The sequence below is a fragment of the Ambystoma mexicanum genome, chromosome 10 (genome assembly GCF_040938575.1).
Source record: "Ambystoma mexicanum isolate Mex_15411 chromosome 10, UKY_AmexF1_1, whole genome shotgun sequence".
NCBI classification, from domain to species: Eukaryota; Metazoa; Chordata; class Amphibia; order Caudata; family Ambystomatidae; genus Ambystoma; species Ambystoma mexicanum.
The window spans coordinates 275,419,312-275,447,224 of record NC_090932.1 but is presented as its reverse complement, the minus strand read 5'-3'; the positions used below and the strand labels follow the sequence as shown (position 1 = coordinate 275,447,224).

Sequence of the window (27,913 nt, the reverse complement as noted above, 5' to 3'; positions counted from 1 at the left end):
AAAGAAACAAACATTTAAGGAAACAAAAGAAAACATTACGAAGTGCAAATGTTGTAAAAACTGGCAAAATACAGTTAAGTACAATTTTTTAAAAAAAGAGACAATTTGCGGCGCACTTTTGTTTGGCCAGAAATTCTGGCTCTTGTCCAGAACCCGCCCCATGATGGGAAACCTAGGCATCTTCATAGATGCTGAATTGATACTTAAATAACAAGTCTCTTTTGCAGCCAAAAGCAGTTTTTTTTTAATTGTAAGTGTTTGAAAGGCCTCCTTACTATTTTCTCTTTCCCTCAAAGAGTTATAATCAATAATGCCTATAAGACCTCTGTGCATAATTTGGCAGCAGCATTTATTTGGGTATGCCAGCTAAATTGATGACCATACTGTGCAGGTGTCAAATGTGACTGTGAGACTTCTACTCTGGCTTAGAAGGTTTGATCACATTCCCTAAACACTTGTGTATAGGTGCGTTATAGATGCCATATCATAGGCGCGGCTCCCTGTACAGGCTACCGATTACTCTCTGCCTCATCATGAGTTGGGCAGTAGCCCTTAAATGTGGTGGTAACAGGGTTACCGCCGCTTTTAAGGGTCCGCCCAATCATGAGTATGGCGTGTTTATCCCCAGCTGAAAGCTGGGAGTAAATACACCAGAAAAATGCTGATTTTCAGTGCAATTACTGCACGGTACTACTGCCAGCGGTAATTGTGCTGGAAATAGGGAATAATGTTTACCGCCCAACCCGTGATACCGCAGTAATACTGCAGGACAGGTGGGCGGTAACACAAATAAAGTTGGGCGCTTATATGGACTTATCCGAGTGGTGGGCAACCTGTACCCTCCAGATGTTTTGGACTCCAACTTACATCAGCTTTAGGGAGTGTAGTCAATGGTGAGTGCCTTGGACCAAATGCTTTATCTCAGAGAATAAGTGGTATACCCCTCCAAGGCCACCAGGTTCACACTCCAAACAGCACTCTATTTGCAACCTCCATAAGGGGAGCAAAGTATCATGGACAATTCTTTACTGTGTTGCCCACTAAAATATGGAACAACCTGCAGGTAACTTTACAAAATGAACAAAACCACCTGACATTTGGGAAGAAACTGAAAACTCTACTTTTTAGCATGCAGTTGGACGCATTGACATGAAAACCCCTCAACAACTAATCTTCATCCTGACTTGCTGGTCATTCTGTCATTTCTCTAACAATGTGGTTTGGTAACACCAAGATGCCTCAGGGTACTCAGGGTACTATTGTGATCAATAAAATCCCCATTAACATAAATCTAGCTAATACATTTTCACACTACTTGTGGCCTATATAACTAAAGGAGTTGACAAATAGGCGTGGTCCAGTTTTTCCGTAGCATGAAAAGGGCTACATCTAATGTGTTATATATTATGTAAAAACCAGTCTAAACAATGGTTAAAATAAAAATATACAAATATCTAAATGATATCAAATAAAAAATAGGTAAATTCAGTTTCTGTTCCCTCAGTTTTTTTGAAGGAATTCCACGATTCTTATATTTGGCAATGCCTCAACGCCTGAAAAACAGAGATCCTTCCCAACAGGACCCCTGCTCCCTCCTTCTTCCCTTCACTCTGGTCTTCCTCCTTGGGCTTCCCGTTGCTCCTTCTTCTGAAGCCAGAAACATTGGAGTCATCTTTGACTGTTCTCTCCCCTTCCTCCCTCACACTCAGGACATTGCCAAGAAGTTCCACTTTCAGCTCTTCCTTCTCAAAGGAATTCTCCCTTTTCTCACCTTACCCGAGATGCTCAATGTTACCCGAGCCCTGGTTCTCTCTAGGCTCGATTATTGCAACAGCCTCCTCCTGAATCTACCTTCTTCCACTCTGCGACCCCTCCAGCTAATCCAGAATAGGGGAGCAAGATGTATCCTTGGCCGTAAACCCAGGGACTGCATCTCTCCTGCCCTAAAAAGTCTTCACTTGCTCCCGTGGCTGCAACGATTAAATTCAAATCCCTCTGCATCGTCTGCAAGGCTGTCTGGGCCCGGGGACCACACTACCTTCAACTTTATCTTACTAAATACTCTACCTCTAGACTACTAAATTCCCCTGGCACCAACTCTTTGTGTGTAAAGCATTTTGCTAAACAGAGGGCAGGAGCTTGATCACTTTTCCTCAGCTGAATCCTTCCTATGGAACAGCCTTCCACTGCCTCTGTGCTTTGAGCAGGACTTTCTTAAATTCCAGAAGCTCCTCAAACCTTTCCTCTTCACCTCCTCCTTCCCTTCTTCTCTCCTTTGCTAATCTCACAGTTGCTGTGATTGGTATACTGGGCCCTTATGCATCCTCGTGGCCCCTGGCCCCCCACACCAAATTGCCCCAGCTCCTGTCTACCCTCAGCACTTGCCTTGGCACACCCTCCGCCCTGGAGGTTAGCACTTACACCTAACGCGACTCCAGCTGTGTAGCACTCACCATACCAGACACTTCATCTGTGGCTCACCCATGAGCCCAGACACCCCAGCACTTACCCCCTCTACGCTCTTCCTTGTTGCACTTGCACGTCTCAATACTCACATGGCATAGTAGGTTCACCCTTTCTTCCTTTTTCCCTCCACTGCTTTTAAATATTGGGTTTTTTAATGTGTTTCACTCCCTTGTTCCCTCCCTTTGCCCTGTGGGTGCTTTGAAACAGTATTTTACTTGCTGTATAAAATATAAAATAAATAAAATACATTTCAACTGACTGCATTATTCTAATGACAATATTAATATATGTTTAAAAAATCAAAAAATGTATTCTCTATATTATATTTTCCCATCAGAGTATTACAAAACAAATAATCCAACTACAAATGTCTGAAACTGATGATTTGATTCCGAACATGTGTGATAGTGACATCTCCTGGGCAGGAGCAGTATTGTAACTCACTTTTCACTCTTGATATTGGGAAATGAGATTGGGAAGCTGCATCAGAGCCCAGGATATAGCATATATATTGGGCTCAGGCACGGCTAGCCCCGGGCCAATTAAAATCCTCTCTCAAATGATGTTATGCCCTCATCCTGCTTGGTGACCAATGACTGAAGCCATAAGTGAATGAAAGACTGAGCCGCATAACCCTTGCATAGCAGAATCTTAAACTTATGTATAAAAATGATGCACAGAGAGGCAACCTTGGCCTCAAATTTAGAAAACACACTTTGAAATTGGAAAAACTCAGATCATGGGATAGAAACGATTGTCTGTGCGCTATTGTCCAAGTCTATTTAAGTCTACAGAAAAAGACCAGCAGCGAGAGTCTTAATAACTATGGACCTCCCACAAGCGTTCATATTCTAGTGAATATATTATTTTAGGTGTTATGAGACAACATCACACTTGGTAGCAGTAATTATCTTAATGCAGATAATCTAAACATAACAATACTTGTTCCAACAGATTATACAATCCTAAAAATAATTTGAGTCTTGGCTTTAAATTAGATTTTCTTTATTTGAATTTTTCAGTTACAGGTAAAACAGCCGACACGTGTTTCGACCAGCTTGGTCGTTATCAAAGCTGTACATGAACATTGTCACAAATTCCATTGAGTTCAAAATAAATCAAGGTAATTTCCCCAAAATTAATAATCAAACACATTTTAAATGCATTGCAGATTGAAGTTATGGAAATTATTTAAAATATACGACATACCACATAGGTTGATGGCAGTTGAAGAAAGCATGCACACGTGGATATATTTTGAAGTTAGAAGAAAGATGAAAGAAAAACAACTCCAAGTCACAATTTGGTAACAAAATTGAAAGAAATAGTGAATATACGTTTATCAACAAATAAGTTGAAAATGAAGGTAAATAAAACCAGTGAGTGCATGAGCACTGGTGTGAGGTCCAGTGTCCAGAAACATTGTCCCCTATATTGGAGATGGGTACAGGTTAATCAATTAATAACCCCAGTTTCAGTGCAAGTTGTCTATCATTGTTAAAGTAATCCACACCCTATGTGCTATTATCCGGCATGTGACATGTATGACCCAGACTTGGGTTTACCGTCAGGAAGCTAATTGTATAGTTAAATCTAAAAATAAGCATCCAATATGAATAATGAGAAACTCTATTTGCAATTAATATTTGGAACATCTAATTCTCTCACTTTTAGTGGATCGGTTCAAATACTGCATGAATGAAGTTCTACCTCAAGGACACGTTGGTCCCGCTTCAATAGAAGTTCGGTGTCCCACTAAAGATTTGACTTGAAACGTTTTTAGCGCATTCATGCGTTCATAAATGGGTTGTCATCAGAGCTAAAAGAAAAGAACATCAAAATATATGGGACGCAAGTTGAATGACTAAACAACCGATTCTTGTTGTAGTTTCTATAGTTAAGTGCAAAATAAACAAATGGTATAATTAAACTTGCTTCATCTTGCTTGCCTATATACAGGGTTCAATCCCAAACCCGAACAGTCCGTGCCTCACTGGGCGTCCTCTCGGATGTCGTTACAGTGCATTGTGGATTTGTGTGTAACTTCCAAATATGGCTGTCGCAATAACATGATGACGTCACGCGGGAGCGTGCGCGTGACGTCATAGTGTAAACAATGAAGATGATTGGCCATCAGTCGAGTGCGAATTAGATAACAAAGAAAGTTCAGAGAAATACTGATAAAAAAGGTGGTTTAGGCCAAAAATAAAACATACTTGTGTATTTCTTATTGCGCAGTTATAAGCAAAAAAGAAAGAAACTACAGGTTTTATTATTTCATTGGCCCACGTCTGAGACCTGTAAGTCATGTCCGGATATTTAATATCTGAAATATATTTTACATATATTATGTTACAGATGTCCACTTGATTTAACTATTTCATAACAGAATATTATCAAGAATCCCTCTAAGTAGGGCAACACTTGTTGCCCAGATACCAGTAACATGATTAATGTGCCTAGAGTCCACTGATGTTGTTCGTGTTCCCACAGCTTAAGTGGTGTGAAAAATATGCAATCAACCAATGTGAAGTGGTCATTATCGTTATGGCTATAAAGACAAAGTGGGTGAAATAAAAACCTAATTAGAATGTTCTGATGGCAAGGTTATATAGGAAAATACATATAGGTAACATCATATATCCCTGATAGTACTGACTGCATGGTCTTCCTTATGAATAAAAATCCATAAATTCATTGTTCTAAAGAACATATAGGCAATCAATGAGATTGTACACTGGCTAACTCATCACTTATCATGATTATTGAATGTCCTAATACAAAGTTGGAGGTGTCCTGCAATAACTGCAAAATAGCTTATATCTTGGTAAATTACAAGAAAACATACATTTCATGATCAGAATTTAAACATGTTCTTAAAAGACATATACGCTTAGATTCCATTCTGCGTAATGTGAGATGCAAGTCCCCTCCCCTTTTTCCCTGTTTGGCTTTCATCAGATCAATAAATGGCAAATCATCTGTATTGTCCATTTGATGCTCTTTCTGCCAATGGATGGCCAGAGGTACTTTAGGATCTACATTCCTAAGGCTTAAGAGATGCTCTCGTATGCGTACCCACAATTGTCTGATAGTGCTACCAATGTAATACTTGCCACACACACATATTATTACATATACAACAAAGCATGTATTAAAATTGATAAAATCGGAAATAGTGATTTCAATTCCAAATTGATCATTGAATGTTTGACACTTGTCAACTGCATATTTACAGTGGTTACAATTACCATATTTATGGAAGCCACTTCTAAATTGTAACCAATTGCCTCTCAAGGTTGATAATGTTGAATCTAAAAAGGATGGACATAGTTTATTCTTACTTGCTGGTGCCTTCGTGAAGGTGAATTTAGGATTAACAATCAAAACAGGTGCTAAATCCTTGTCAAGTTTAAGAATATGCAAGTGTTTGGCTGCCATTCTATACAGTAGGCCACTGTCCCTAGAGTATTGTGTAATTATGGCAATGGGTTGTGACTGTGATCTGTCCTTATCACTATTCTTTAATAATTCTGCTTGTTTAGTTTGAGCATTTGTTCCCGCTGCCTTGTTAATGATCTTGGGGCAGTAGCCCCTATCTAAAAAGCGGGTTGTAAGTAGATTGCATTCTTGGTCATAATCAGTATGCCGACTGCAGTTTCTCCTCGCTCTGTAAAATTCACCACCAGGGATGTTGTTAATGGTCCACCGTTGATGATTGCTGTTAGCATGTAATACCGAATTGACCTCAGTAGGTTTGCGAAACATATTCGTGTGTATAGAATTATTGTCGATAAAAATATGCAGATCCAAGAAATCAATCTGTGAGGGACTAACATGTCCAGTAGGTTGAATTCCAAACTCATTAGTATTGGCATGTTCCACAAATGTGTTAAAAGATTCCAATGTTCCCTTCCACACAATGATAATGTCATCTATAAATCTCTTCCACTTGATAACATTATCTGAAAATGTTTTATGTTTCTATATATGTTCTTCCTCATACTGTGACATGAATACATTCACTAAGGTAGGTCGAATTTGGTTCCCATGGCCACTACCCATTTCCTGTAAGTATAATTGGTCATTAAATAGGCACACTTTGTTTTTCAAAGTGAAGATCAAAAATTCTTTCAGCATCTCAACATGTTTCCAATATGAAGCTGAGCAATTTCTGAATGTAAATTCCAACGCATTAATTGCAAGATGATGTCCAATACTACGGTACAATGCTGTAACATCTAGAGTAGCAAGTAAGTAATCAGATTTCCATTCAACAGAGTTAAGAAACTGTAGTACATGAGTACTGTCTCTAATAAAGGATTTCATTTTGATGACAAATGGTTTTAGGACTTCATCCAGGTATTGGGAAAGGCCCTCCATGGCCCATCCAATACCACCCGTACACTTTATGTATTTTTGTTAAAAAAATATATAGTAGATGTAGCAGGATTAGTAATAAGGAGAAACTTTTTTGAGAATGATATTATTCCTCGAGGTTTGAGGATTTTAATCTTTCCAAATTTTGATATGGATGAGGATGCGGATCTAGCAGAAAAATGGGAACACAATTTGAGCACAAGCTCAAAGACAATGTTAGAATTAGTTATGACACATTCAACGAGGGAACATAAAAAAGTGATTGAACAAATCAATCTGGTCAAGGAGGAAATACAAAATATGACAAATGCAGAAGCCACTAAACATAAGAATTTTGAAAAAATGAATGAGATCCTTAGAGAATATCAGGATGATATAAAAATGAGGAAATTTAGAACATTTTTCTGTGAAGACAAAGATTATAGATCAGATAGAATTTATACATTTCAAACCAAATATGATAATATGGGCCCAAGATCCACACCAAGTTCATTACACACCACCACTGCCAGTTCTGATCCAGATTCAGAGGGTGAAACGAGGGAGGGGGAAACCCAAGAGGGGGAAACTATCATAGAAAACCTGACAGAACCACAAAACTATTGTGGAAATTATTTTTTAGTAGAAATTCGCAGACACAAAAAGGGAGACCAAAGAATGCTTAATTACAAACAGGTAAGATTTCAAACACCACCAAATGCTCCTATGACAATAGTCAATACCACACGAGGGGCCGGCGGGGGGGAATGCAAGCAGAAGTGGCAGTTCCGACAAAGATACAGGTCATCCCGGGATCCTAACCAGATCAAACACGAGAAAGAGACTAGCCCAACAGCACAATCAAATTTAGTAGTCAATTTATCAGGTCGTATCCTTACCAGACATGAAATTTCAGTGCTCAACAAGGGCTTTTCATGTGCTCCAGATATCAGCACCAATTTTGTTGATTTTCAAATTGATTTGTTTAAATTTGTACGATAATTGAAATTAAAAAAAGTTTTTTGCCACTGAAGTACTCTTTCATACCAAGACCTGTATGAGATCGTTTGAGTACCTTGACTTTATCAGACCTTAAGAATATTGAGACTTTAACCTCACTCAACGCAGAAGATAATTCATATCTAGATGCCATTTGTTCTGATTTAGGGATTAATCCAAGACATTTTGAAATTAAGGAATTTAAACCTTCTTCCAAATTTACAGCACAGATCACTACTGAGAATATCATTGACATTTTTCAGAAATCGATGGTTAAGGACATCCATACTATGATGGATAGATCGTCCAAAAAAAGTACAAAATACCACATAATCTGACTAGTGATGAATAGAAAGCTTTGAACTCTCTGGCGGAAGATCATTCGATCACTATAAAGGAAGCTGACACTATAAAGGAAGCTGATAAAGGGGGAAATGTAGTTATACTTAACACAAATGATTACATCCAAATGGGCATGACTCATTTAACCACTCCACATTGCTACAAAACTCCTAAATCGAATCCGACGAAGAGGATAGTTAGGGAGTTAGCAAAACTATTTACTAAATGGCATAGCATGGGCCTCTTAACAGATGATGAAAAAAAGTTTCTTCTTATTACTAATCCTACTAGACCTACTATACATGTTTTACCAAAAATACATAAAGTGTACCAACAACTGCCTGCAGTGAGACCAATAATGAGTGGTATTGGATGGGCCACCGAGGGCCTTTCCCAATACCTGGATGAAGCTCTAAAACCATTTGTCATCAAAATGAAATCCTTTTTTAAAGACAGTACTCATGTACTACAGTTTTGTAACTCTGTTGAATGGAAATCTGATTACTTACTTGCTACTCTATATGTTACAGCATTGTACACTAGTATTGGACATGATCTTGCAATTAATGCGTTGGAATTTACGTTCAGAAATTGCTCAGCTTCATATTGGAAACATGTTGAGATGCTGAAAGAATTTTTGGTCTTCACTTTGAAAAACAAAGTGTGCCTATTTAATGACCAATTTTTCTTACAGGAAAGGGGATTGGCCATGGGAGCCAACTTCGCACTTTTCTTAGCGAATGTATTCATGTCACAGTATGAGGAAGAACATATATAGAAACATAAAACATTTTCAGATAACATTATCAAGTGGAAGAGATTTATAGATGACATTATCATTGTGTGGAAGGGAACATTGGAATCTTTTAACACATTTGTGGAACATGCCAATACTAATGAGTTTGGAATTCAACCTACTGGACATGTTAGTCCCTCACAGATTGATTTCTTGGATCTGCATATTTTTATCGACAATAATTCTATACACACGAATATGTTTCGCAAACCTACTGAGGTCAATTCGGTATTACATGCTAACAGCAATCATCAACGGTGGACCATTAACAACATCCCTGGTGGTGAATTTTACAGAGCGAGGAGAAACTGCAGTCGGCATACTGATTATGACCAAGAATGCAATCTACTTACAACCCGCTTTTTAGATAGGGGCTACTGCCCCAAGATCATTAACAAGGCAGCGGGAACAAATGCTCAAACTAAACAAGCAGAATTATTAAAGAATAGTGATAAGGACAGATCGCAGTCACAACCCATTGCCATAATTACACAATACTCTAGGGACAGTGGCCTACTGTATAGAATGGCAGCCAAACACTTGCATATTCTTAAACTTGACAAGGATTTAGCACCTGTTTTGATTGTTAATCCTAAATTCACCTTCACGAAGGCACCAGCAAGTAAGAATAAACTATGTCCATCCTTTTTAGATTCAACATTATCAACCTTGAGAGGCAATTGGTTACAATTTGGAAGTGGCTTCCATAAATATGGTAATTGTAACCACTGTAAATATGCAGTTGACAAGTGTCAAACATTCAATGATCAATTTGGAATTGAAATCACTATTTCCGATTTTATCAATTTTAATACATGCTTTGTTGTATATGTAATAATATGTGTGTGTGGCAAGTATTACATTGGTAGCACTATCAGACAATTGCGGGTACGCATACGAGAGCATCTCTTAAGCCTTAGCAATGTAGATCCTATAGTACCTCTAGCCATCCATTGGCAGAAAGAGCATCAAATGGACAATACAGATAATTTGCGCTTTATTGGTCTGATGAAAGCCAAAAAGGGAAAAAGGGGAGGGGACTTGCAGCTCACATTACGCAGAATGGAATCTAAGCGTATATGTCTTTTAAGAACTACAGAAAATGGTTTCAATTCTGATCATGAAATGTATGTTTTCTTGTAATTTACCAAGATATACACTATTTTGCAGTTATTGCAGGACACCTCCAACCTTGTATTAGGACATTCAATAATCATGATAAGTGATGAGTTAGCCAGTGTACTATCTCATTGATTGCCTATATGTTCTTTAGAACACTGAATTTATGGATTTTTATTCATAAGGAAGACCATGCAGTCAGTACTATCAGGGATATATGATATTACCTATATGTATTTTCCTATATAACCTTGCCATCAGAACATTCTAATTAGGTTTTTTTTACCCAATTTGTCTTTATAGCCATAAAGATAATGACCACTTCACATTGGGTGATTGCATATTTTTCACACCACAGAAGCTGTGGGAACACTAATAACATCAGCGGACTCTAGGCACATTAATCATGTTACTGGTATCTGGCCAACAAGTGTTGCTCTACTTAGAGGGATCCTTGATAATATTATGTTATGAAATAGTTAAATCAAGTGGACATCTGTAACATAATATATGTAAAATATATTTCAGATATTAGATATCCGGACATGACTTACGGGTCTCAGACGTGGGCCAATGAAATAATAAAACCTGTTGTTTCTTTCTTTTTTGCTTATAACTGGGCAATAAGAAATACACAAGTATGTTTTATTTTTGGCCTAAGCCCCCTTTTTTTATCAGTATTTCTCTGAACTTTCTTTGTTATCTAATTCACACTCGACTGATAGCCAATCATGTTCCTTGTTTACACTATGACATCACGCGCACGCTCGCGCGCAACGTCATCACGCAAAGTCATTGACCAATGACACAATCAAACCTGTAGTTTCATTTTGCATAACTGGGATATAATAACTACATAAGACCTTTTCTGGGAAAGGCCCTTTTCTTTATTAGCATTCCTTAGAACCTCCTTTTTTTATCAAAGTCGCATTCAACTGATGGCCAATAATGTATATTGTTTACACTATGACGTCGCGCATACGCTCACGCGTGACGGAATCACGTTATTGCGATAGCCCTTTTTGGAAGTTACACACAAATCCACAACGCACTGTAACGACATCCGAGAGGACGCCCAGTGAGGCACGGACTGTTCGGGTTTGGGATTGAACCCTATATATAGGTAAGCAAGATGAAGTGAGTTTAATTATACCATTTGTTTATTTTGCGGTTAACTATAGAAACTACAACACGAATCGGTCGTTTAGTCATTGAACTTGCGTCCCATATATTTTGATGTTCTTTTCTTTTAGCTCTGATTACAACCCATTTATGAACGCATGAATGTGCTAAAAACGTTTTAAGTCAAATCTTTAGTGGGGCACCGCACTTCTATTGAAGTGGGACCAACATGTCCTTGAGGTAGGACTTCATTCATGCAGTATTTGAACTGATCCATTAAAAGTGAGAGAATTAGATGTTCCAAACATTAATTGCAACTAGAGTTTCTTATTATTCATATTGGATGCTTATTTCTAGATGCAACTATACAATTAGCTTCCTGACGGTAAACCCAAATCTGGGTCATGCATGTCACATGCCAGATAATAGCACATAGGGTGTGGATTACTTTAACAATGATAGACAACCTGCACTCAAACTGGGGTTATTAATTGATTAACATGTACCCATCTCCAATATAGGGGACAATGTTTCTGGACACTGGACCTCACACCAGCGCTCATGCACTCACTGGTTTTATTTATCTTCATTTTCAACTTATTTGTTGATAAACCTATATTCACTATTTATTTCAATTCTTTTACCAAATTGTGACTTGGAGTTGTTTTTTTTTCTTCTTTCTTCTAACTTCAAAATATATCCACGTGTGCATGCTTTCTCCAACTGCCATCAACCTATGTGGTATGTCGTATATTTTAAATAATTTCCATAACTTCAATCTGCAATGCATTTCACATGTTTTGATTATTAATTTTGGGAGAATTACCTTGATTTATTGTGAACTCAATGGAACTTGTGACAATGTAACGACCAAGCTGGTCGAAAACACGTGTCGGCTGTTTTACCTGTTACTGCAAAATTCAAATGTAGAAAATCTAATTTAAAGCCAAGACTCGAATTATTTTTAGGATTGTGTAATCTCTTGGAACAAGTATTGTTATGTTTAGATTATCTGCATTAAGATAATTACTGCTACCAAGCACGAATGTTGTCTTATAACACCTACAATAATATATACACTTTGAAATTGCCCGTTTCAATCCTAATAAATGTAAAAAAGTCACCAACCTTACCTTCATCGTGTCACCGAGCTTGTCCTGCTCCGTGGTGCTTCACAGAGCGCCGCGTCTGCTTGAGGAAGGGGGGATTCAGCCTGAGTCAATACTGTTTGGCTGCAAGTGAGTTCCCAGCTTAGTTTGGGTTGGTTACATTCAAAAACGTCTTGCGAATTGGTCATCTGGCAAAACGCTGGAAAAATAGCACTGGGCCCATTAAAGGGAAAAGCACCAAAAAGTGGAAGAAAGTTTGGGCGGGTGGAGGCGACCGATGGTGCGATCATACCAGAGTGGTCTAGATTGGGCGTCCCTGCTCTAGAGGAGAGGAACAGATCTTTCTTTTGTGTCTGTCCCAAACTCAGTTCACCCATGGCCTCTTGACCAAGTTCTCCACTGGAAACGCTGCATGTCTGAACCTCTGCTGGACTTAAGCCTCTGCCGTGTGTTAAAGGGGTGGGCAGTTGCTTATCCTCAGTGTCGTGATTCGAATGACTGAGGGGTGAGCACAAGATGTTATTCCGATATTGTGACATTTTACAGAGCATGTTCTTCATTTCATTCCCAATGTATTTGTTCTCCACATTCTTCTGCTCACTTTTGTAAGTGATTTGTAGTGAGGCCACCTGAGCAACACATTGCTCCAGTATTTGCACAATCGTTTGACCGCGCCCGCCATTGACCGGGCTGATGAAGTCCCTAGAGTGTCTTCTGGGAGAAAGGCAGGGAGGCTTGTCATTCTTGATCACCTGGTTTGGACTTTCCCTTGGTATCTGGATGCCATTTGTACATTGTAGTTTAGCCATGCATACACTGCACAGCTCTAACTCACTCTGGCCATGTTCTAGAAAATGTCTGCATGCAGGGCAAAGGGACTCCTTGCCAATAGCCACCATCACTTGCGTCTTCGGGGTGCCACATACATCGGAGGTAAGCTCCTTCACCATAGCAGGTGGGCAGACCCTCAACTTGTGTCCATGAAACATTGGTGTAGGATCCATGCCGGCGGGAGAAAGTGATAAGGTGCTGGGTGCTTGAAACCCAGAACCTGGGCTCTGGTTCTCAGTGCAGATTTCTTGTTCGGTGGAAGATGTTTCAGGTGAAACTTGCACAGGCACCTCAGTTCTGACTGTCTTAGTTGTCCCTTCTGAATTTCCCTTTGCCAAATCATTGACATTGTCTTTGGGAGAGGCCAGACAAGGGTTGCATTCAGCATCACAAGGAGTCTTCAGAAGTTCCTGTTTTTCAGAGGTGGTCTGATGGCAAGGCGGAGAGTTGGGCAAGACTGGAGGGGTACTGATTTCTCTAAGCTCTGACCGTGGACTGATGGATGAATCGATGGGAGAAACCATCCCTGGATTATTCCTTAACCAGTTTATTATCCCCATCGTCAGCGACAGCTCTGTGTCGCAGAGCTTTAATAGGCACTCCTTGCCTTTCCATGAGCTTTGGAGAAAGCCTTGGTTAACCATGTCAATGGATGGCCGGGAAGCCATATTCTCTTCTAGGTGGAAACTACATATGGAAAGTGGAAGATCGTTGGTCTGTCCAGAAGTAGAGAGCTCGTCATCTAGGATGGGGCTTATTAAGGGTTCGGAGCTGTCATAAAATAGTTCGTAGAGGGCATCGCCGCTGTAGCTGTCTCTAGGGAATGTTCCTGGGGTTCGTATTTCTTTCTTTTCCTCGTCTGGTCCAGGTGAGAAGGAGTCGTAATATCCCTCATCGCTTGTGGAGGTGGACTCTTGTATGTCACTTTTGGGGGTTTCTGTATCGGGAGAGCTGTCCTTTGGGCTTTCCAACTCTTTGTCCTCCAGTAAAGGGGGATCTTTTTGGGGAGCAGATGTATTCTCTGTCTTCAATTCCTCAGGGGTGGATGTTTTCAGCTGCCTCCTGTCAAACAAAGTGCTCTGATGCAACCGTACAGATTGGTTGACGCGCCCCCAAAACTTTGCGAAATCTATTGTTTCAGACTGTGCTGGTGAGGCCAGCTGCTCCATTCCACCTTGGAAGGACTCGCCCGCTGAATTTCTTTTGCAGATGGACTTAGTTTTCTGGTTTTCTTTTCCATTCAAAAATTCCAAATGGGCTGAACTCTCGTCTGCAAATATCTCACCGCAGCCTGTGAGGGAGTCAAAGCTTTTAAGAGAAGCAACGTCCTCACAAAAGACGTTGCAGTAATCGTATGTGGGGTCATAATGCAATTCGCCATCAGAGACCTCTGGCGCCAGGCAATCTCCAGCAAAGGCTTCTCCAGATTTTGGGAGCTGCGCTGTCCCTATCCATCCTGGCATATCAGGAGATAGCATTTTGTCCTTGTTCAGTGAGAGCGCAAGGCTCTCCTGCTTGTTTTTCTTAATATTAAAGATATCCCTTAACCCTTTCTTCGATCTTTTGAGCGAAATTCTCTTCCTAGGTATGGTTTTGGCGACTGCCGGCACAAAAGGCACTTGTGGCGTGAAGTTCCTATAATCAATCATCTTCTGGCTGCAGGTAGATTGACAGGGACTTACGGCAGGGTCTCTTTTACCGTTGGCGTTCAAGGGGCTCCCAAAGCCAGAGAAGCTAGCACTGCCAACGAGTCTCCCCTTAATTTTCCCAGGCACGGCAGAGTTTTCATCCCGACTGGAGTCTTTTTTTGCACTGTGTTCATTTCTCTCTTTCTCAAGGGCACCAGTATGGGTCTTGCTTTTGGAGTCCAGCTTGCCAGAGGTGCCAATGGATGGGATCCGTTCTCGCTGGCCCACTCTGGCTGGTCTGATGGGGCACTTGTTGTTTGTGTGTGCTGCCAAGGTGCTCGGCTTGGCCTCCACTTGAGCTTGTTCCACAACCACTGGGGCACTGGAAATCTTTCTTGCATCTTCGTTCTTGCCAACGTCAATATCTGGCACAGCTTTTTTGTCAGGGTTAGGGGTGGCACTTGATTTTATAAAGGTCTTTCCTCGTATTAGTTCCATGATATCCACTTCACATCTGTAAAAACAGGAAAATACACATTTCATTAATCTGCCCTTAAAAACACATAACTGTGGAGTTACAGCTTTTAAAGGGCCGCCATAAACCAACAGTGCCCATCATGTTCTGCATTGAGCTTTTCTTTTACTATAACCACTGCCCACACGACATTTGTTGGATCCTTTTGGATACATTTCAGTTCCAGTTGGCCGCCCTCGTAATAAGTTTGCTATGATCTTAATTTAAAATCAAAACATGGTTCCCATTGTGGATACAGTATCACAATTGTATTGTCAAACCTATTCATTGAATTTCAGTGGTAAAAATACAATTTTAGTATGCTTCTACAGTACATGCTGTCTCGGGAGGATAGCTCAGGGGCAATGTGCTCGTCTTGGAAGCAAGCCGACATGGAGCAACACATGTTCGATCCCTGGGTCTGCGCTTAGGAACCTCTGGGTATTAAGCACGTTATAAATAAACTATCATATCATACCACACAACAGAATGCCCACACACACCTTGCATGCAAAATATGAGGGCTCAGGCTTGATAAAGATTTTGTTAAAGGTGACAATTGTAGACAGCATGATTCTAGTAAAAATCCTGATATTATTTTGCCTCAGGACACGGTGTATCGTATCTCAGTCTCCAATGGACAATCATGCTGTTCCAGGTCTCATTACATCCAACCATTTCCTCCCTTCCTTTTCTCCACATTTTAAAGAAATGATGTTCCTGTACATTGTGTGGTAGCAGGGTACACCTTCTAGGCCTGTTGAAACAGTCTGGAGGGACTGTGAAACACAGGACCTAAGTAACTGTTTAATTTCTGGAAGTTGTCCAGGTTAACAGAGATGGGTGCAAAAAACAAGGAAATGTTTAGTGTACATATGGATTATTTTGGTCACTGCATACGAAACAGGAACGTTGTCCTAGTGATCAGAGCAGGCAGCTGGAGAAGTGGGTCATATGTTAACTGATGAAATAGTCAAAGCATTCTAAGCAAAAACAAACCAACTACGGCTCAACAGATCGAGGTACACTGGTGACAAAATGTGCCGGCAGCTTCCTCAGAAAAATGCTGGGCCTGTCACTTATTTGTTTTACAAATTAAGCAATGGAGCTCAGGATATACTTTCTCACAATAGCTAGTTACATGTTGCTCTATCATATCCTACGCCCAAGTAAGGCACCACCCTACCCTGTCTTTGTGTGCAATAAAATAAAGTCTAGCATGACACGACACAGAACAAACTCTTAATAATACAATTTTTGACATCAAGTTGCCAGACCTTTTCACATGTTCAAACACTCCATTCCCTTCTGTTAGCAACAACATTCACCTTTATAGACAGTCTAATTTTGAATACTCAATCGTTGCCTCAGGGTTGGCAGTCAAATAACTAAGATTTAGAAGTTTTACCTAGGGTAAAAGGTATAGAGGTGCCTGGGCAAATATGCCACCAAATGTTCAGGATTAACCAAGCTCGCTCTCAGGCCCTTCATATATCCAACATCACAATTTTCACTTGCAATTTTCAAAATCTGCCTTGGAAACACAACCCGAGTATACCAATACGTTAGGACTGTTTTGCAGCTTCCATTTTGCAGAATTATGGTCCACCTGAAAGGGCTGACATGCACCCAGGCTATTCAACTGCTGCACACCTCGCTCCCTACAGGTGTGTGCAGAGTAAGTTTCCCTGTTTCCCATCCTCTTGTATACTCCTTGCTCATTGTCTTTCCTCCTGAAGACTTCGGTCTGAACACCCCTGGTGGGGATACAGAACGTCACTCTGAGGGCACGCCTGTGCACTCTGAAACTTCTGCGGTGGTGAGCTGATGTGGCATAACATGAAACAACAGCTACAATAATATTAGACTCAGATGGTACAAAAAAGGTAACAGGCGCCACTCTCTCGAAAGAACACGGCATGATAACCTGTTCAGTGGTTTTTAACCACTTTGAGAGTTTGCAATCATCTGCTTTAGCTCACTGTACCTTTCACAGATGGGAAACATCCATTTGCATATCAGTCTTTGTCCCACCCCCATGGGCAGTCCAGCACCGAAATGCTATGGCAATTCCCTTCTGAACAAGAGTACCAACAGCAACCAAATACACGTGTTTCAGTCTTGTTGGGCCTCATCAGTGAGGGGGAGCTGTGCCTCTCTGAGCACAGTGAGCCGGGAGTCCACGTCTGGTTGCCTCCAGGTAACTTAAGGTGACCAACCCCAAGTTCCTTCCAAAAATGCAAAAAAGATAGCAGGCGCCCCTCTCCCGAAAGAACACAACATGATAACCTGTGCACTGTTCAGTGGTTTTTAACCACTTTGAGAGTTTGCAGCCATCTGCTTTTTTCTCACTGTACCTTTCACAGATGGGAAATATTCATTTGCATATCAGTCTTTGTCCCGCCCACATGGGCAGTCCAGCACCGAAATGATATGGCAATTCCCTTTTGAATAAGAGTACCAATAGCAACCCCATACACGTGTTTCAGCCTTGTTGGTCCTCATCAGTGAGGTGGAGCTGGTAGTTTCATGATGGTTTTGTTGTAGATTTGTGGAAAATACATTTGGGGATGATTGTTTTCAAGATAGGTTTGTAGTGTTCTTACAATATATTTGGGTTCATTCTAAGATGAAATTGCTGTTTGCAGGATTTCATGATGAATGTGATCATTTTAGTATATATTTCAGGCAATTTGGGAATAATTCTGCTGTGAATTACAATTAATTTGGTCTGACTGAATTATAAATGTGAGGATTATTTAATAAAACATATGAGTTGGTTTCTGATGTTTTAGTTTGTAAATCATCATTAATATAGAAAGGGTAACACGTTAGAAAGGGTTGTCTACTGCAATTACAGGTGCACCCAGCCATCTGACCACTGTCTTAAGCTTTACAAAACATATTGTAACCATCCAAAACATCTGGTTAATTCAAAATAAATGCATCGATCAGGCTGGCTGCAGAAACCCCAGTACTGATCACACACATACAATGTTCATGCCATGACATGTCCAACCATACATGGCAGGGATCATTCAAAACGTTTCTAGAATGCAATCACACCTCCAATTGGCTTTGCCGTTATTTGTATGCACTTTCATTTCATGGCTGGTTTATTTTCTATTATTCAGTGGGCAATAATTCTTCCTGCATCAGGCACATCTCAGTAAATCTAATACATCAGCCCGGTGATCCTTTACGTTTAGGCATCACTACCATAACCTTAGAGACAGCTAAATCATTGATTTGAAATTTAATATTTTGTGGAGGTCAACATAGGTACCTATGCAACATGTTTAAAAAAAAACTTTGCATAATTTGCCCACAAAAACCGCTTCTACATTTACCAGCAGAATTTGCCTATAAAAACCGCTTCTACATTTACCAGCCATCATTACAAGAGTCTGGATGATAAGGAAGCCTCCTTTCTAAATAAAGATTTGGTGGGTTGATTTCCACTGCATGCTTGGAAGCCATCGCATTTGATAAATTGGATTATTTGAGCTATTTCATGCCAGACGTTCTTCGCTTGTTGCTTTTGAGGTGTGGGCATGTGTGTGTGCGTGGGGATGAGGGGGTGAGTGTGCTCTAGAAGAGTGAGAGGCGAGGGTGGGTGGTTTAACCTCTGCCTGCTTTCTCCCTCCACCAGATTCATGCCCCCCCTGGTTCTCTCTGTAAACCCCCCGAAGTCAAAAGGTGTGTGGAAATATTTTGAATGCATGAACTAAAGTGCAGTTTTACTTGCTGCCAGAAAATGTTTAGTCTGGGGGTGGGTCAGTGTTGGTGCAAATTCACGTGTCTTTTCAAGGTTGTAATGTAATATCGCCTGAGCTTTTAAAGGGATTTGTAAGGATTTCCCAGCTGATCTGCCGTCCAAATCCCCATATCCTGCTGCTGGCAAAAGCTCTAGTTCTGGAGTAAGCTTTGCAGTAAACACATTTGTGATGTGACGGGTTATAATAAAATGCAGCCTTTTACTTTCATAGGGTGTCTAAGTATATAAGCTTCCCCCATAACCATTTCTCACATGTCTGGGTCGGTGTTTAGGAGCAAATCCATTTGTGTTCCAAGCCCCTTCTCTACACTCTGAGCCTGAAGACTGTCCTGGGTCTTTGAGCCTGAAGACCCTTTCAATACTGTAGAAAGAGCAGTGTTCTCCCTGCTACCTTCCGTTAACATACCTAAACATCTGTTGCTCAGGGAAAGGGTTGTTAGCCGAGGCGTCACCAGTGGGGCCTTTTATTTGTGGCCCCAGATAGAAGCTCAGGGGCTACAACCAAGAGGCTAGCCCGACTTTGCTGGGAATGGGACCCAGTGGGGTGAAAACTTCATGAACCCTGTGTTTGTTTATTCAGTTGATCATAGTAATTCATTAGTTTATAAGGTAGGGCCAGGATTCGAACCTGTGTTACCCTGTGTTGTCTTGCTACTAAGAAGAATGTGTTGCCCTCGAGCTATCCTCCAGGCCCCAAAATGAGCACTGGTGGGGCCTTCAGCAGATGATTCCACACCAGTTAGGAGCTTTATGGCATTCCAGTGCGATGCCAGCAGGGTATCTGCAGGTTCCTATTAGGGGCGTCCACGAACTTGGTGGTGTGGCTGCAGGAACTCACTTCAGACCCATAGAAGCCTGTGAAGTGCGGTTACATGTCTTTATATCAAAACATTTTATATTGAATGAACATTTCTCAAAGAAGTTATATTGAAAACTTTTATAGTGAATGCACTTTCTTTTTGGGACGGGGGTGTCATCATCAAACCCCCGTTTCCCACCCCTAAAAACCCACCCCGTCCGTTTTCCAATTTTCTTTAACCCTTTACCACACCCCTAAATGCATTCACTATAAAAGTTTTCAATACAAATTATTCAATATAAGTACCTTCAATATAAAATATTTCGATGTAAACACTGTATACCGTGAAGTGCCACCAGGAGCTCGGTGCAGAGCTGAATTTCTATTGGAATGAGTGATGAACCCTGTGACCTTATTTCCACCCCATTTCACCACACACAATTGTCCAAAATATTGGTTGAAAAATACAAGGGGCTGGTCAGCATGTTGTCCTGCCCCCAGTGCTTTGTTTATTGCCTAGAAACTGAAAGGGTGACATTTCTGAAGCTAGAGTTTAAATGATTTCTTAACATCTCGAGCTCATTCGACTAACAACACAACTGCTGTACCCAGCTTGCCCTGCATTCCAAGGGAAGCCGTTTTTGATATTCCTGCAATTCCCACATATCTCAGAAATTCTGTAGGGGGTGATGTGGGCCATATCAGCACTTAGGTCACCATAGATATAGAGGGCGGAAACCCTGCTATCCACAAGGAGGAAAACCACTGACATCACGGATTAGGGAGCGTTTACTTGTGCGCCAAAGGCATTGCCCAGCTGGTGCCTGGAGATAAAGGGGTCTGAGAGTTGGGTGGGAGGGACAAGGAAAACAAATAGTTATGGAAAAAGTTGGCCAGCAGGCACTTATACTTACTAAACTATCCTAAGAATTAATGCAAGAGATCAGTGGCCAATGGCCCTTCTTCCGTGTGCTAGCACCGACAGTAAATTTCGGTACATCAGGGATATTCAACCAAGCTTTCCAGATGTTTTGAACTACAACTCCCATCATCTCTAGTCAGCATAATCCATGGTGAAGGAAGGAAGTCCAGAGCATCTGGAGAGCCACAGACAGCAGACACTTGCTGCATATTATGAAACAAAAGACTGTGATCAGAAAAATAAACATTTGATAAACTTGCATTGAATACATGGTCGGGACTGGCAGAAGCGTAAAGAACACTAGTGCAGTCCAAGTAAAAGGTGCTCTCTGCACGATTTGGCGAAGTGACAGCATATAATGCGCGTGAGTCGGGGAGCAGGAGTTGCATGTCCGTGTTCCGTCGGATTTCAAATTCAGATTGTACGTTTTAAAACTAAAGTGAACAATTATGCAGCTATGCAGAACTAAAATGTAAAATCTTTCGTAAACAAAACAATATACATATGTATTATTTGTTTCGGTGATTTGTGGATCCTTCAGCTTTCAGCTGCATCTAAGCATTTGTTCGCCTTCTGATGGGGTCACAGTGAGTATTTGGATCCGATGTTGATTAGCCTCGATGATGGTTTGGCCAGTTGAATGGGTTCTTTCCTCTATTGTTTGGCCAGCACAGAGTTCTCGCATTGGTGTGATCCAGGCCCCACAGTAGGGTAGTTTGGTCAGGTCTGCTATATGGTGAAAGCTATGAGTCAGTTCCCCTACCATCAATTAGACATAGGATGAGTGCCATTCAAGTCAAATTAGTCAACTTCATAATCTCACCATGGGTTGCCAATGGCTACGAACAGCCAAGTTCTCGAGTCAGAAAAAATGGGTGGAACAATGGCCCACCCTCCCCCGAAAATCTTCCTTGGAACAAATGTGTATTGTTAGGGATAGTAGGCGATGGTGTGAACAACATTGGCAGATGGTATTGACTGTGTGTGAGGAATGTGAACAGGACGCAACATTGGGGCTGAGAGCTACGCAGTATGCAGATCACAAACAAAGAGGCGATGGCTAGAAGGTTTAGAATGTATCTTAACCACTGACATTACTCTGGGCAACCCTCCAGACCATCGTTCTTCGCCTGCCAAGCCATTACAGAAGGGGAAAGATCATATGCAAATCAGGCTTGGTCCCACCCCAAAAAGGGCAGTCCAGCCCAAACAGCTAGGTCACATCCCTTCTGCACGAGACCACAAGCCTCCCCAAACATGTTTCGGCCTTGTTGGGCCTCATCACTGAGGAGTAGCTTGGGTCTCTAGGCCTAGAAGGCAATTGTTAAGTGATTGTAAATTACACTCATGAGACTAGTGGCACGTTGGTAAGAACCATCTAAAGATGGCGTTGAGAAAACACCGAAGGAAACACACAGGAAACTTCCCATGAGGCATAACTGTCTCCCGGGCAACGGCGCCTCCAAATACAACTCAGGCTGCAGAGACTCGCGTTTACTGTCAGGAGCACACAGAGGCTGTTCTCCGATATGATACACGGATGAGGCACTAAAAGAAAACAACAGAAGACATTGGAACACCAACATCACAGCGCGTGGATGGGGAACCAAACGAAAGGAGCTGCTGAATTACGCGTCCGAGGCACAGCAAGTAAGTCAGAATGCGACTGCAGACTAGGCCGTATTGTGGCTCCGCTTGCTAAAAAGATGAACGCGATTGCGCTATCGACACAAGAATACCATTACGTAGTGGCTTGAGGGTCTAAAGTGATATATGTTATTTCATAGATGGGATACCCATACATGGCAACAGAACAGAAGTTACAATAAGAAAAATCGCTAATTGAGCACCTTATACCAACCCTCGGAGGCAACCTGCCATAAAGCAAAAAAGCAAAGACGGTGAATAAACAGAAAAGCACACCTTACAAATCAAGACGCAAATACCGTGGAGTGGGACCCAGCGCTTATGAACAAGCGTCTGTGTCCCACTCACGGTATTATTAAAAACCGACATGATTCTAACTTGGATGAACATATAGTAAAATATGCATTTCCCCGCCAGGTGTCAATTTAACAAACTGTAGAGCTCCATCTAAAGCAAGATTGCATGAAATACTATAGAATCCATTACTGTCACAAGAGAATATGTAGAGGACACAGGTCAGTCCCTTGTTTTTGAATTAGGAACAGTAACCTAGAATATTCCTGAAGACTAGACATTAGACTGAAATCCTTTTTATTTATTTATTTTCAGAAAACCAAATTGAAGAACTGTACCTAATGAAGGGCTAGTCCCGAAACGCGTCGTACAATGTTTATGACCCCAAATTGAGAAAAGATCAATACTTATATTTACATTGAAAATTAAATGAATTGTTTGCACGTTATGTACAAACAAATAAGAATCACTGATTGAAATTGTTCACATTGAAAAATTGCAAATGAAGTTGCGTTTAATTTGTAAATACTTTGTAAAAATATTTTGTTTATAACTATAAAGTATGAATTTTGAAAAATGCAGACATATTGATGAAAATCCTACTATAGTAGCATCTCTAATTCATTTCTGACACTGTCAGAAAAAAGTGTGCCCTGTGTTAGCCCACCCAATTTCAGGTGGACCATTTTCCTTCCCAATTGTCATTGTGGTCTTGTGGCCGAGACCCACACCGGAGCACCTAAATTGTACGAATCAATCCCAAATTATACTTTGAAAAAGTGAATTTGAGTGCATCTCTGCCTCCACAAAACATACTAGAAGGCACGGGACCCATGCCTGGGCATACCCGTCCATTCAGGGTTGAAAATGCTGACCTCTCTCTCGCGCCATCTTACAAGCCGACCTACCAATACCCTGCTGCAAGGTCAAAGGTACTCATGTACTTGGCAGCGCCGAGCTTGTCAATGAGCTCATCTGCCCAAGGAATGGGGTGAGCATCTGTCTTTGTGATGGAATTGAGCCCCCCAAAAGCAAACTTCGGTGTTCCCACCACTGGTCTTTTTGGGGTCCAGTACTGCCAGGCTAGCCCAGGGGCTCTGGGATGGCTCTATCACTCCAAGGACAGCACATTGGAAACGTTCTCCTTGATGGTGTTCCTGACCTTATCGGACATCCAGTGAATCCTATTCTCCAAACGCTCACTGTCTCCAGTGTCCACATCATGAGTGCACCAATCTGCGCGACCAGGAGTCAGAGAAAACAGACCGGCAAACTGTCCCAGTAAACAGCAACAGTCTGCCAGTTGCTGTTCTGATAGGTCCTTTGCAAGGTTGACACCTTCAACCGACCTATCTTTGGCTTCAGTGTTCAAGAGGTCTGGAAGGGGAGCGGTCTCCTCCTCAGTCTCTCCGTCAGTCACTCATGCCAAGACCAGGTCATCCCGGCTATAATAGGGTTTTAACCGGTTTACATGAAAAACCCTGCACATCTGTTTAGGTGCTTTCATGTCAATGAGATAATTCACCTCACCGACCGTTTCTAGCACAAAGTAAGGCCCAGTCCACTTGTCCTGAAGGTCACTGGGTTTGACAGGCTCCATAATCCACACCCACTGGCCTGTAGAATAGACTATTACTGTGGCCTTCTAGTCGTGCCAGTGCTTCATCAGCTCCTGACTGGCTTTTAGGTTCTTTGTTGACTGTTGCATGTACTTTGCCATTCTAGACAAAAGGCCAAGTACATAGTTCACCACAGCTCATGTGGTAGATAAAGGTTTGCTTTCCCATCCCTCTTTCACTAGACTGAAGGGACCTCATACAGGGTGTCCAAACAGAAGCTCAAAGGGGCTACACTCTGCTCAGTTCTGTGGCATCTCCCTGTAGGCGATCTGAAAGCATGGCAAGAGAATATCCCATTTTCTTCTCAGGTGTTCTTCCAAGCCACCTGTCATGCCTTTCAGGTTCTTGTTGAACCGCTCAACAAGCCCATTGGTTTGTGGATGGAAGGATGTAGAGAACTGGTAGGTGACTCCACACTCTTCCCACATGGCCTTCATATACACTGATATGAAGTTGAATTGCCTGTCAGAAATGACTTCCTTGGATAATCCAACACGGGAGAATATCACCATCAGAGCCTTCACACCCACTGGGGCTTTGATGCTCCTCAGAGGGACAGCCACAGGGTATCTTGTGGCGTGGTCTACCACCACCAAGATATGTCTGTTCCTGAGCCAGTTTGAGGATCCAAAGGACCCACAATATCCATGCCTATTATCTCTAAAAGCCGCCCAACTACGGGTAGTGCTATTAAGGGGGCCTTTGTTTGTTTGTTTGTTTATTTATTTGTATGGCGCACCCAACCCAGAGGTAACTCGGCGCCTTTCGAAAATATATATGATTTATACAAAATATACAATAGAAATACAAGTTGTACACTGAATTATACAATAGAGGGTATGAGGATATATACAAAAGTGACAGGTATCATGGAGAAAAAGATGGTCGTGTTGCTAGGTATAGTCAGGGATGGAAATTCTTAGCTATCCAGGTGCGTCATTCGCAACTAGCCATTTTACAGTATTACTCCTGACATGAAGAAGGGTTGGTTGGCTCTCATGAGTGAGGTAGGCCATTCCATGCTTCTGCAGCCATAACAGGGAAGCTGTTTCTCCCTGCTGTTTTGTTTAAATCTAGGCACAACCAAACAAGATGAGTTGTTGTTCTTTTTGGTCCTGATGTCGATTTTTTTGGTGATTCTCTCTGCGAGGTAGATGGGGGCTTGTGGCACCATCTGACTTTCCAGAAGCTTGACAAGTCAGGCAGGACCGGACAAATTCCTTAAACTTTACTACGAACTCCGGCCGGTAAAAGTGCACAGACAACCGGTCTGATGTCTTAGTCACTCCCAAGTGACCTGCTAAAGGAATTTGGTGAGCCAATTCCAAAAGGAACTTTCTGTGGCATTGGGGAATCATCAATCTCCTGGTGTCCGCGCCCTCAGAATCTTCTGTCTCACTGTACAGGAGACTATCCTCCCAGTACACTTTGAAGTTCAGGGGTCTCGCCCTTAGCCTGCTCGTCCACCTGCTTCCACAGACCCGCCAGAGTGCGACACTCTTTCTGGGCTGTGAAGAAGTCAGTCTGATCTGGGCCCCCAGCTGATCCAAACTCATCTAGCTTGGGCAGGCCCTTTAGATCTGCACCCACCTGGTCCTCCACCTCAGGTTCCTGCACTGTGCAAGGCAACTCTGAAGTCACTGAGTCCCCTGCTACCAAAGTAGGGTCCTCTGTGGCTACTAGCCCTCTCCTGCAGGAGTAGGTGACTCAGTAGTCTTTGGGATTGGACTAGGGGTTACCAGCCATGCCGGTCCTTCCAACAAGCCCCCTGGAAGCACTCCAACCCTAAGGCTCTAAGAGTGTTCAATCTGGTTCTCTCTTTGGCCCTCGATTGAGTAGCCGCTGCAACTATTTCGGGATCAGGAAGATCATTACCCAACAGACATGAGACAGGGATGGAGTCTTTCACCGCTACACAGCGCTGGGTAGTTTCACCTCATCACCTGAACTCTACTATCGCCAAGGGGCACTTACTCTTTCTGTCAAACCCACTGCCACACAAATCAGGCCCATAAATATACTGGCCTGACTGTACCTACTGCCGAGTGACAGTAATGATGCTAGCCGCAGTGTCTCGGACCGCAGGAGTTTTGTGTCCATTGATATACACATGTTCTAGATAGAGTTGAGTACTATTGGAAACTGGGGTCTCTCCTGGAGACCCGGTACCATTCTCACTCAGTGTAACCAATCCACATTCGGCCACTCCCTGGTCAACTGGGAAATCCTCCTCTAGGAGGCCCACACTAATGAGGGCCTCTTCCACAAGTCCAACATTCACTATTGATTGCTTGGGTAAGCCCTTGCAAGCAGGATCCCCTTTCCTATAGCCCAGCTCCTTACACACAAAACAAGCTTTGGGTGGTGAGAACGCAGGTGTCCCAGTGTTACAGGTGCCGACGCTCTTCTTTTTGTAGTGCATCGCTGAACTAGAATTTTGGGATTTCCCTTTGTTCTTTTGGAGACCTGACCTCGAATAGGATTGGGTTGGGCCTTTGTCCTTCTCATCCTTGTTTTTACTTTTTTGTCTGCCGATTTCTCTTCCGGTTTGGGTGTGCTCGCCTGAGACTTTTTCTGGACTTGAATACTCACAAACCTGTTGGCACCCTTTACAAGCTCCCTACGGTCTTTGATTGTCCACAAGATGCTGGCATAGGTCACCTTCACATTTTGTCAATACATGCTCACACACAATCAAATTGTACATCCCTTTAAATGTGTCATTTTTGTTACCATCCACCCGCTCAGATATTTCAACGACAAGTGTGTGAATGCTTGAAATGTCTGCCCCCTTTTTTCTGAGCTCTCTGAATCTCTTGAGATACAGTTCTGGTGTTTTAAAGACCTTTCTGAGGAGGACTGCTTTCATGCTCTCATAAATGGGCTTTTCCTCAGGAGTTACTTGAAGAATTGCAGCAGTCCCTGGTGTCGGTAAGCGACTCATCAGGGCTGCACCCCACAGTACCTCATCCACCTCCTATAGCTGGAAAACCAGCTCAAGCACTTCAAACCAGTGAAAAATATCCTTCCCCACTTCATAAGCCTGCACTAAGTCTTTGGGGATGTGCCGCCGGGGCTTATACCGGGCACTTTGGTTTGAGCCACTACTTCTGCTTTCGCTGGAGGTTGGTCTTTTGGCCTCCTTCTTCTCTTCAAGCGCCAGCTTGTGCAGCTCTATGCAACCTTGTCCCACTGTTTCTGTTTCTCTAGCGCTAGTCTCCTCTCCTCGAGCAGGAGATTTCTAGCCGCTACCTCATTAACAGCCGGAACAATTACTGGGCCACTTACAGACTGTGCTGAGGTCTGGGATCCGCGGGATGCCGCACTAGTCCCTGCCCTCACTGACACTCTTGACTTTTGAGAAACCACACTTGCCCCCAGCGGGATGGTTGCCGAGAAACACTGTTCATGCTGTCGTCCTCATAATTTTCCCCCCCTGGAAGCTCTTGTCCGTTCGGGTACACAGGGCCAAGCCCATCCCCTGGGGTCTTCTCCCCAACCACCCTTGCTTCTATCGAAGCTTGGAGGCTGGTCAGCAACTCAGGCTTATTAACCTTAGTCCTGTGGGG

The 27,913-nt window shown here is 42.2% G+C and overlaps 1 protein-coding gene across 2 annotated transcripts in view; it reads right to left on the bottom strand.

Moving 5' to 3' along the window:
* Positions 1–27,913, bottom strand: part of AMER3 (APC membrane recruitment protein 3) — a 225,961-nt gene that overhangs the window by 126,123 nt on the left and 71,925 nt on the right. The window contains exon 2 of one of the 2 annotated variants that reach the window (XM_069617839.1): positions 12,332–15,285. In XM_069617839.1, the coding sequence (XP_069473940.1) occupies positions 12,339–15,269 (2,931 nt within the window). In that variant the 5' untranslated portion in view covers positions 15,270–15,285 and the 3' untranslated portion in view covers positions 12,332–12,338. The remainder of the gene's footprint in view (positions 1–12,331; positions 15,286–27,913) is intronic. The other variant, XM_069617838.1, reaches the window with a different exon arrangement.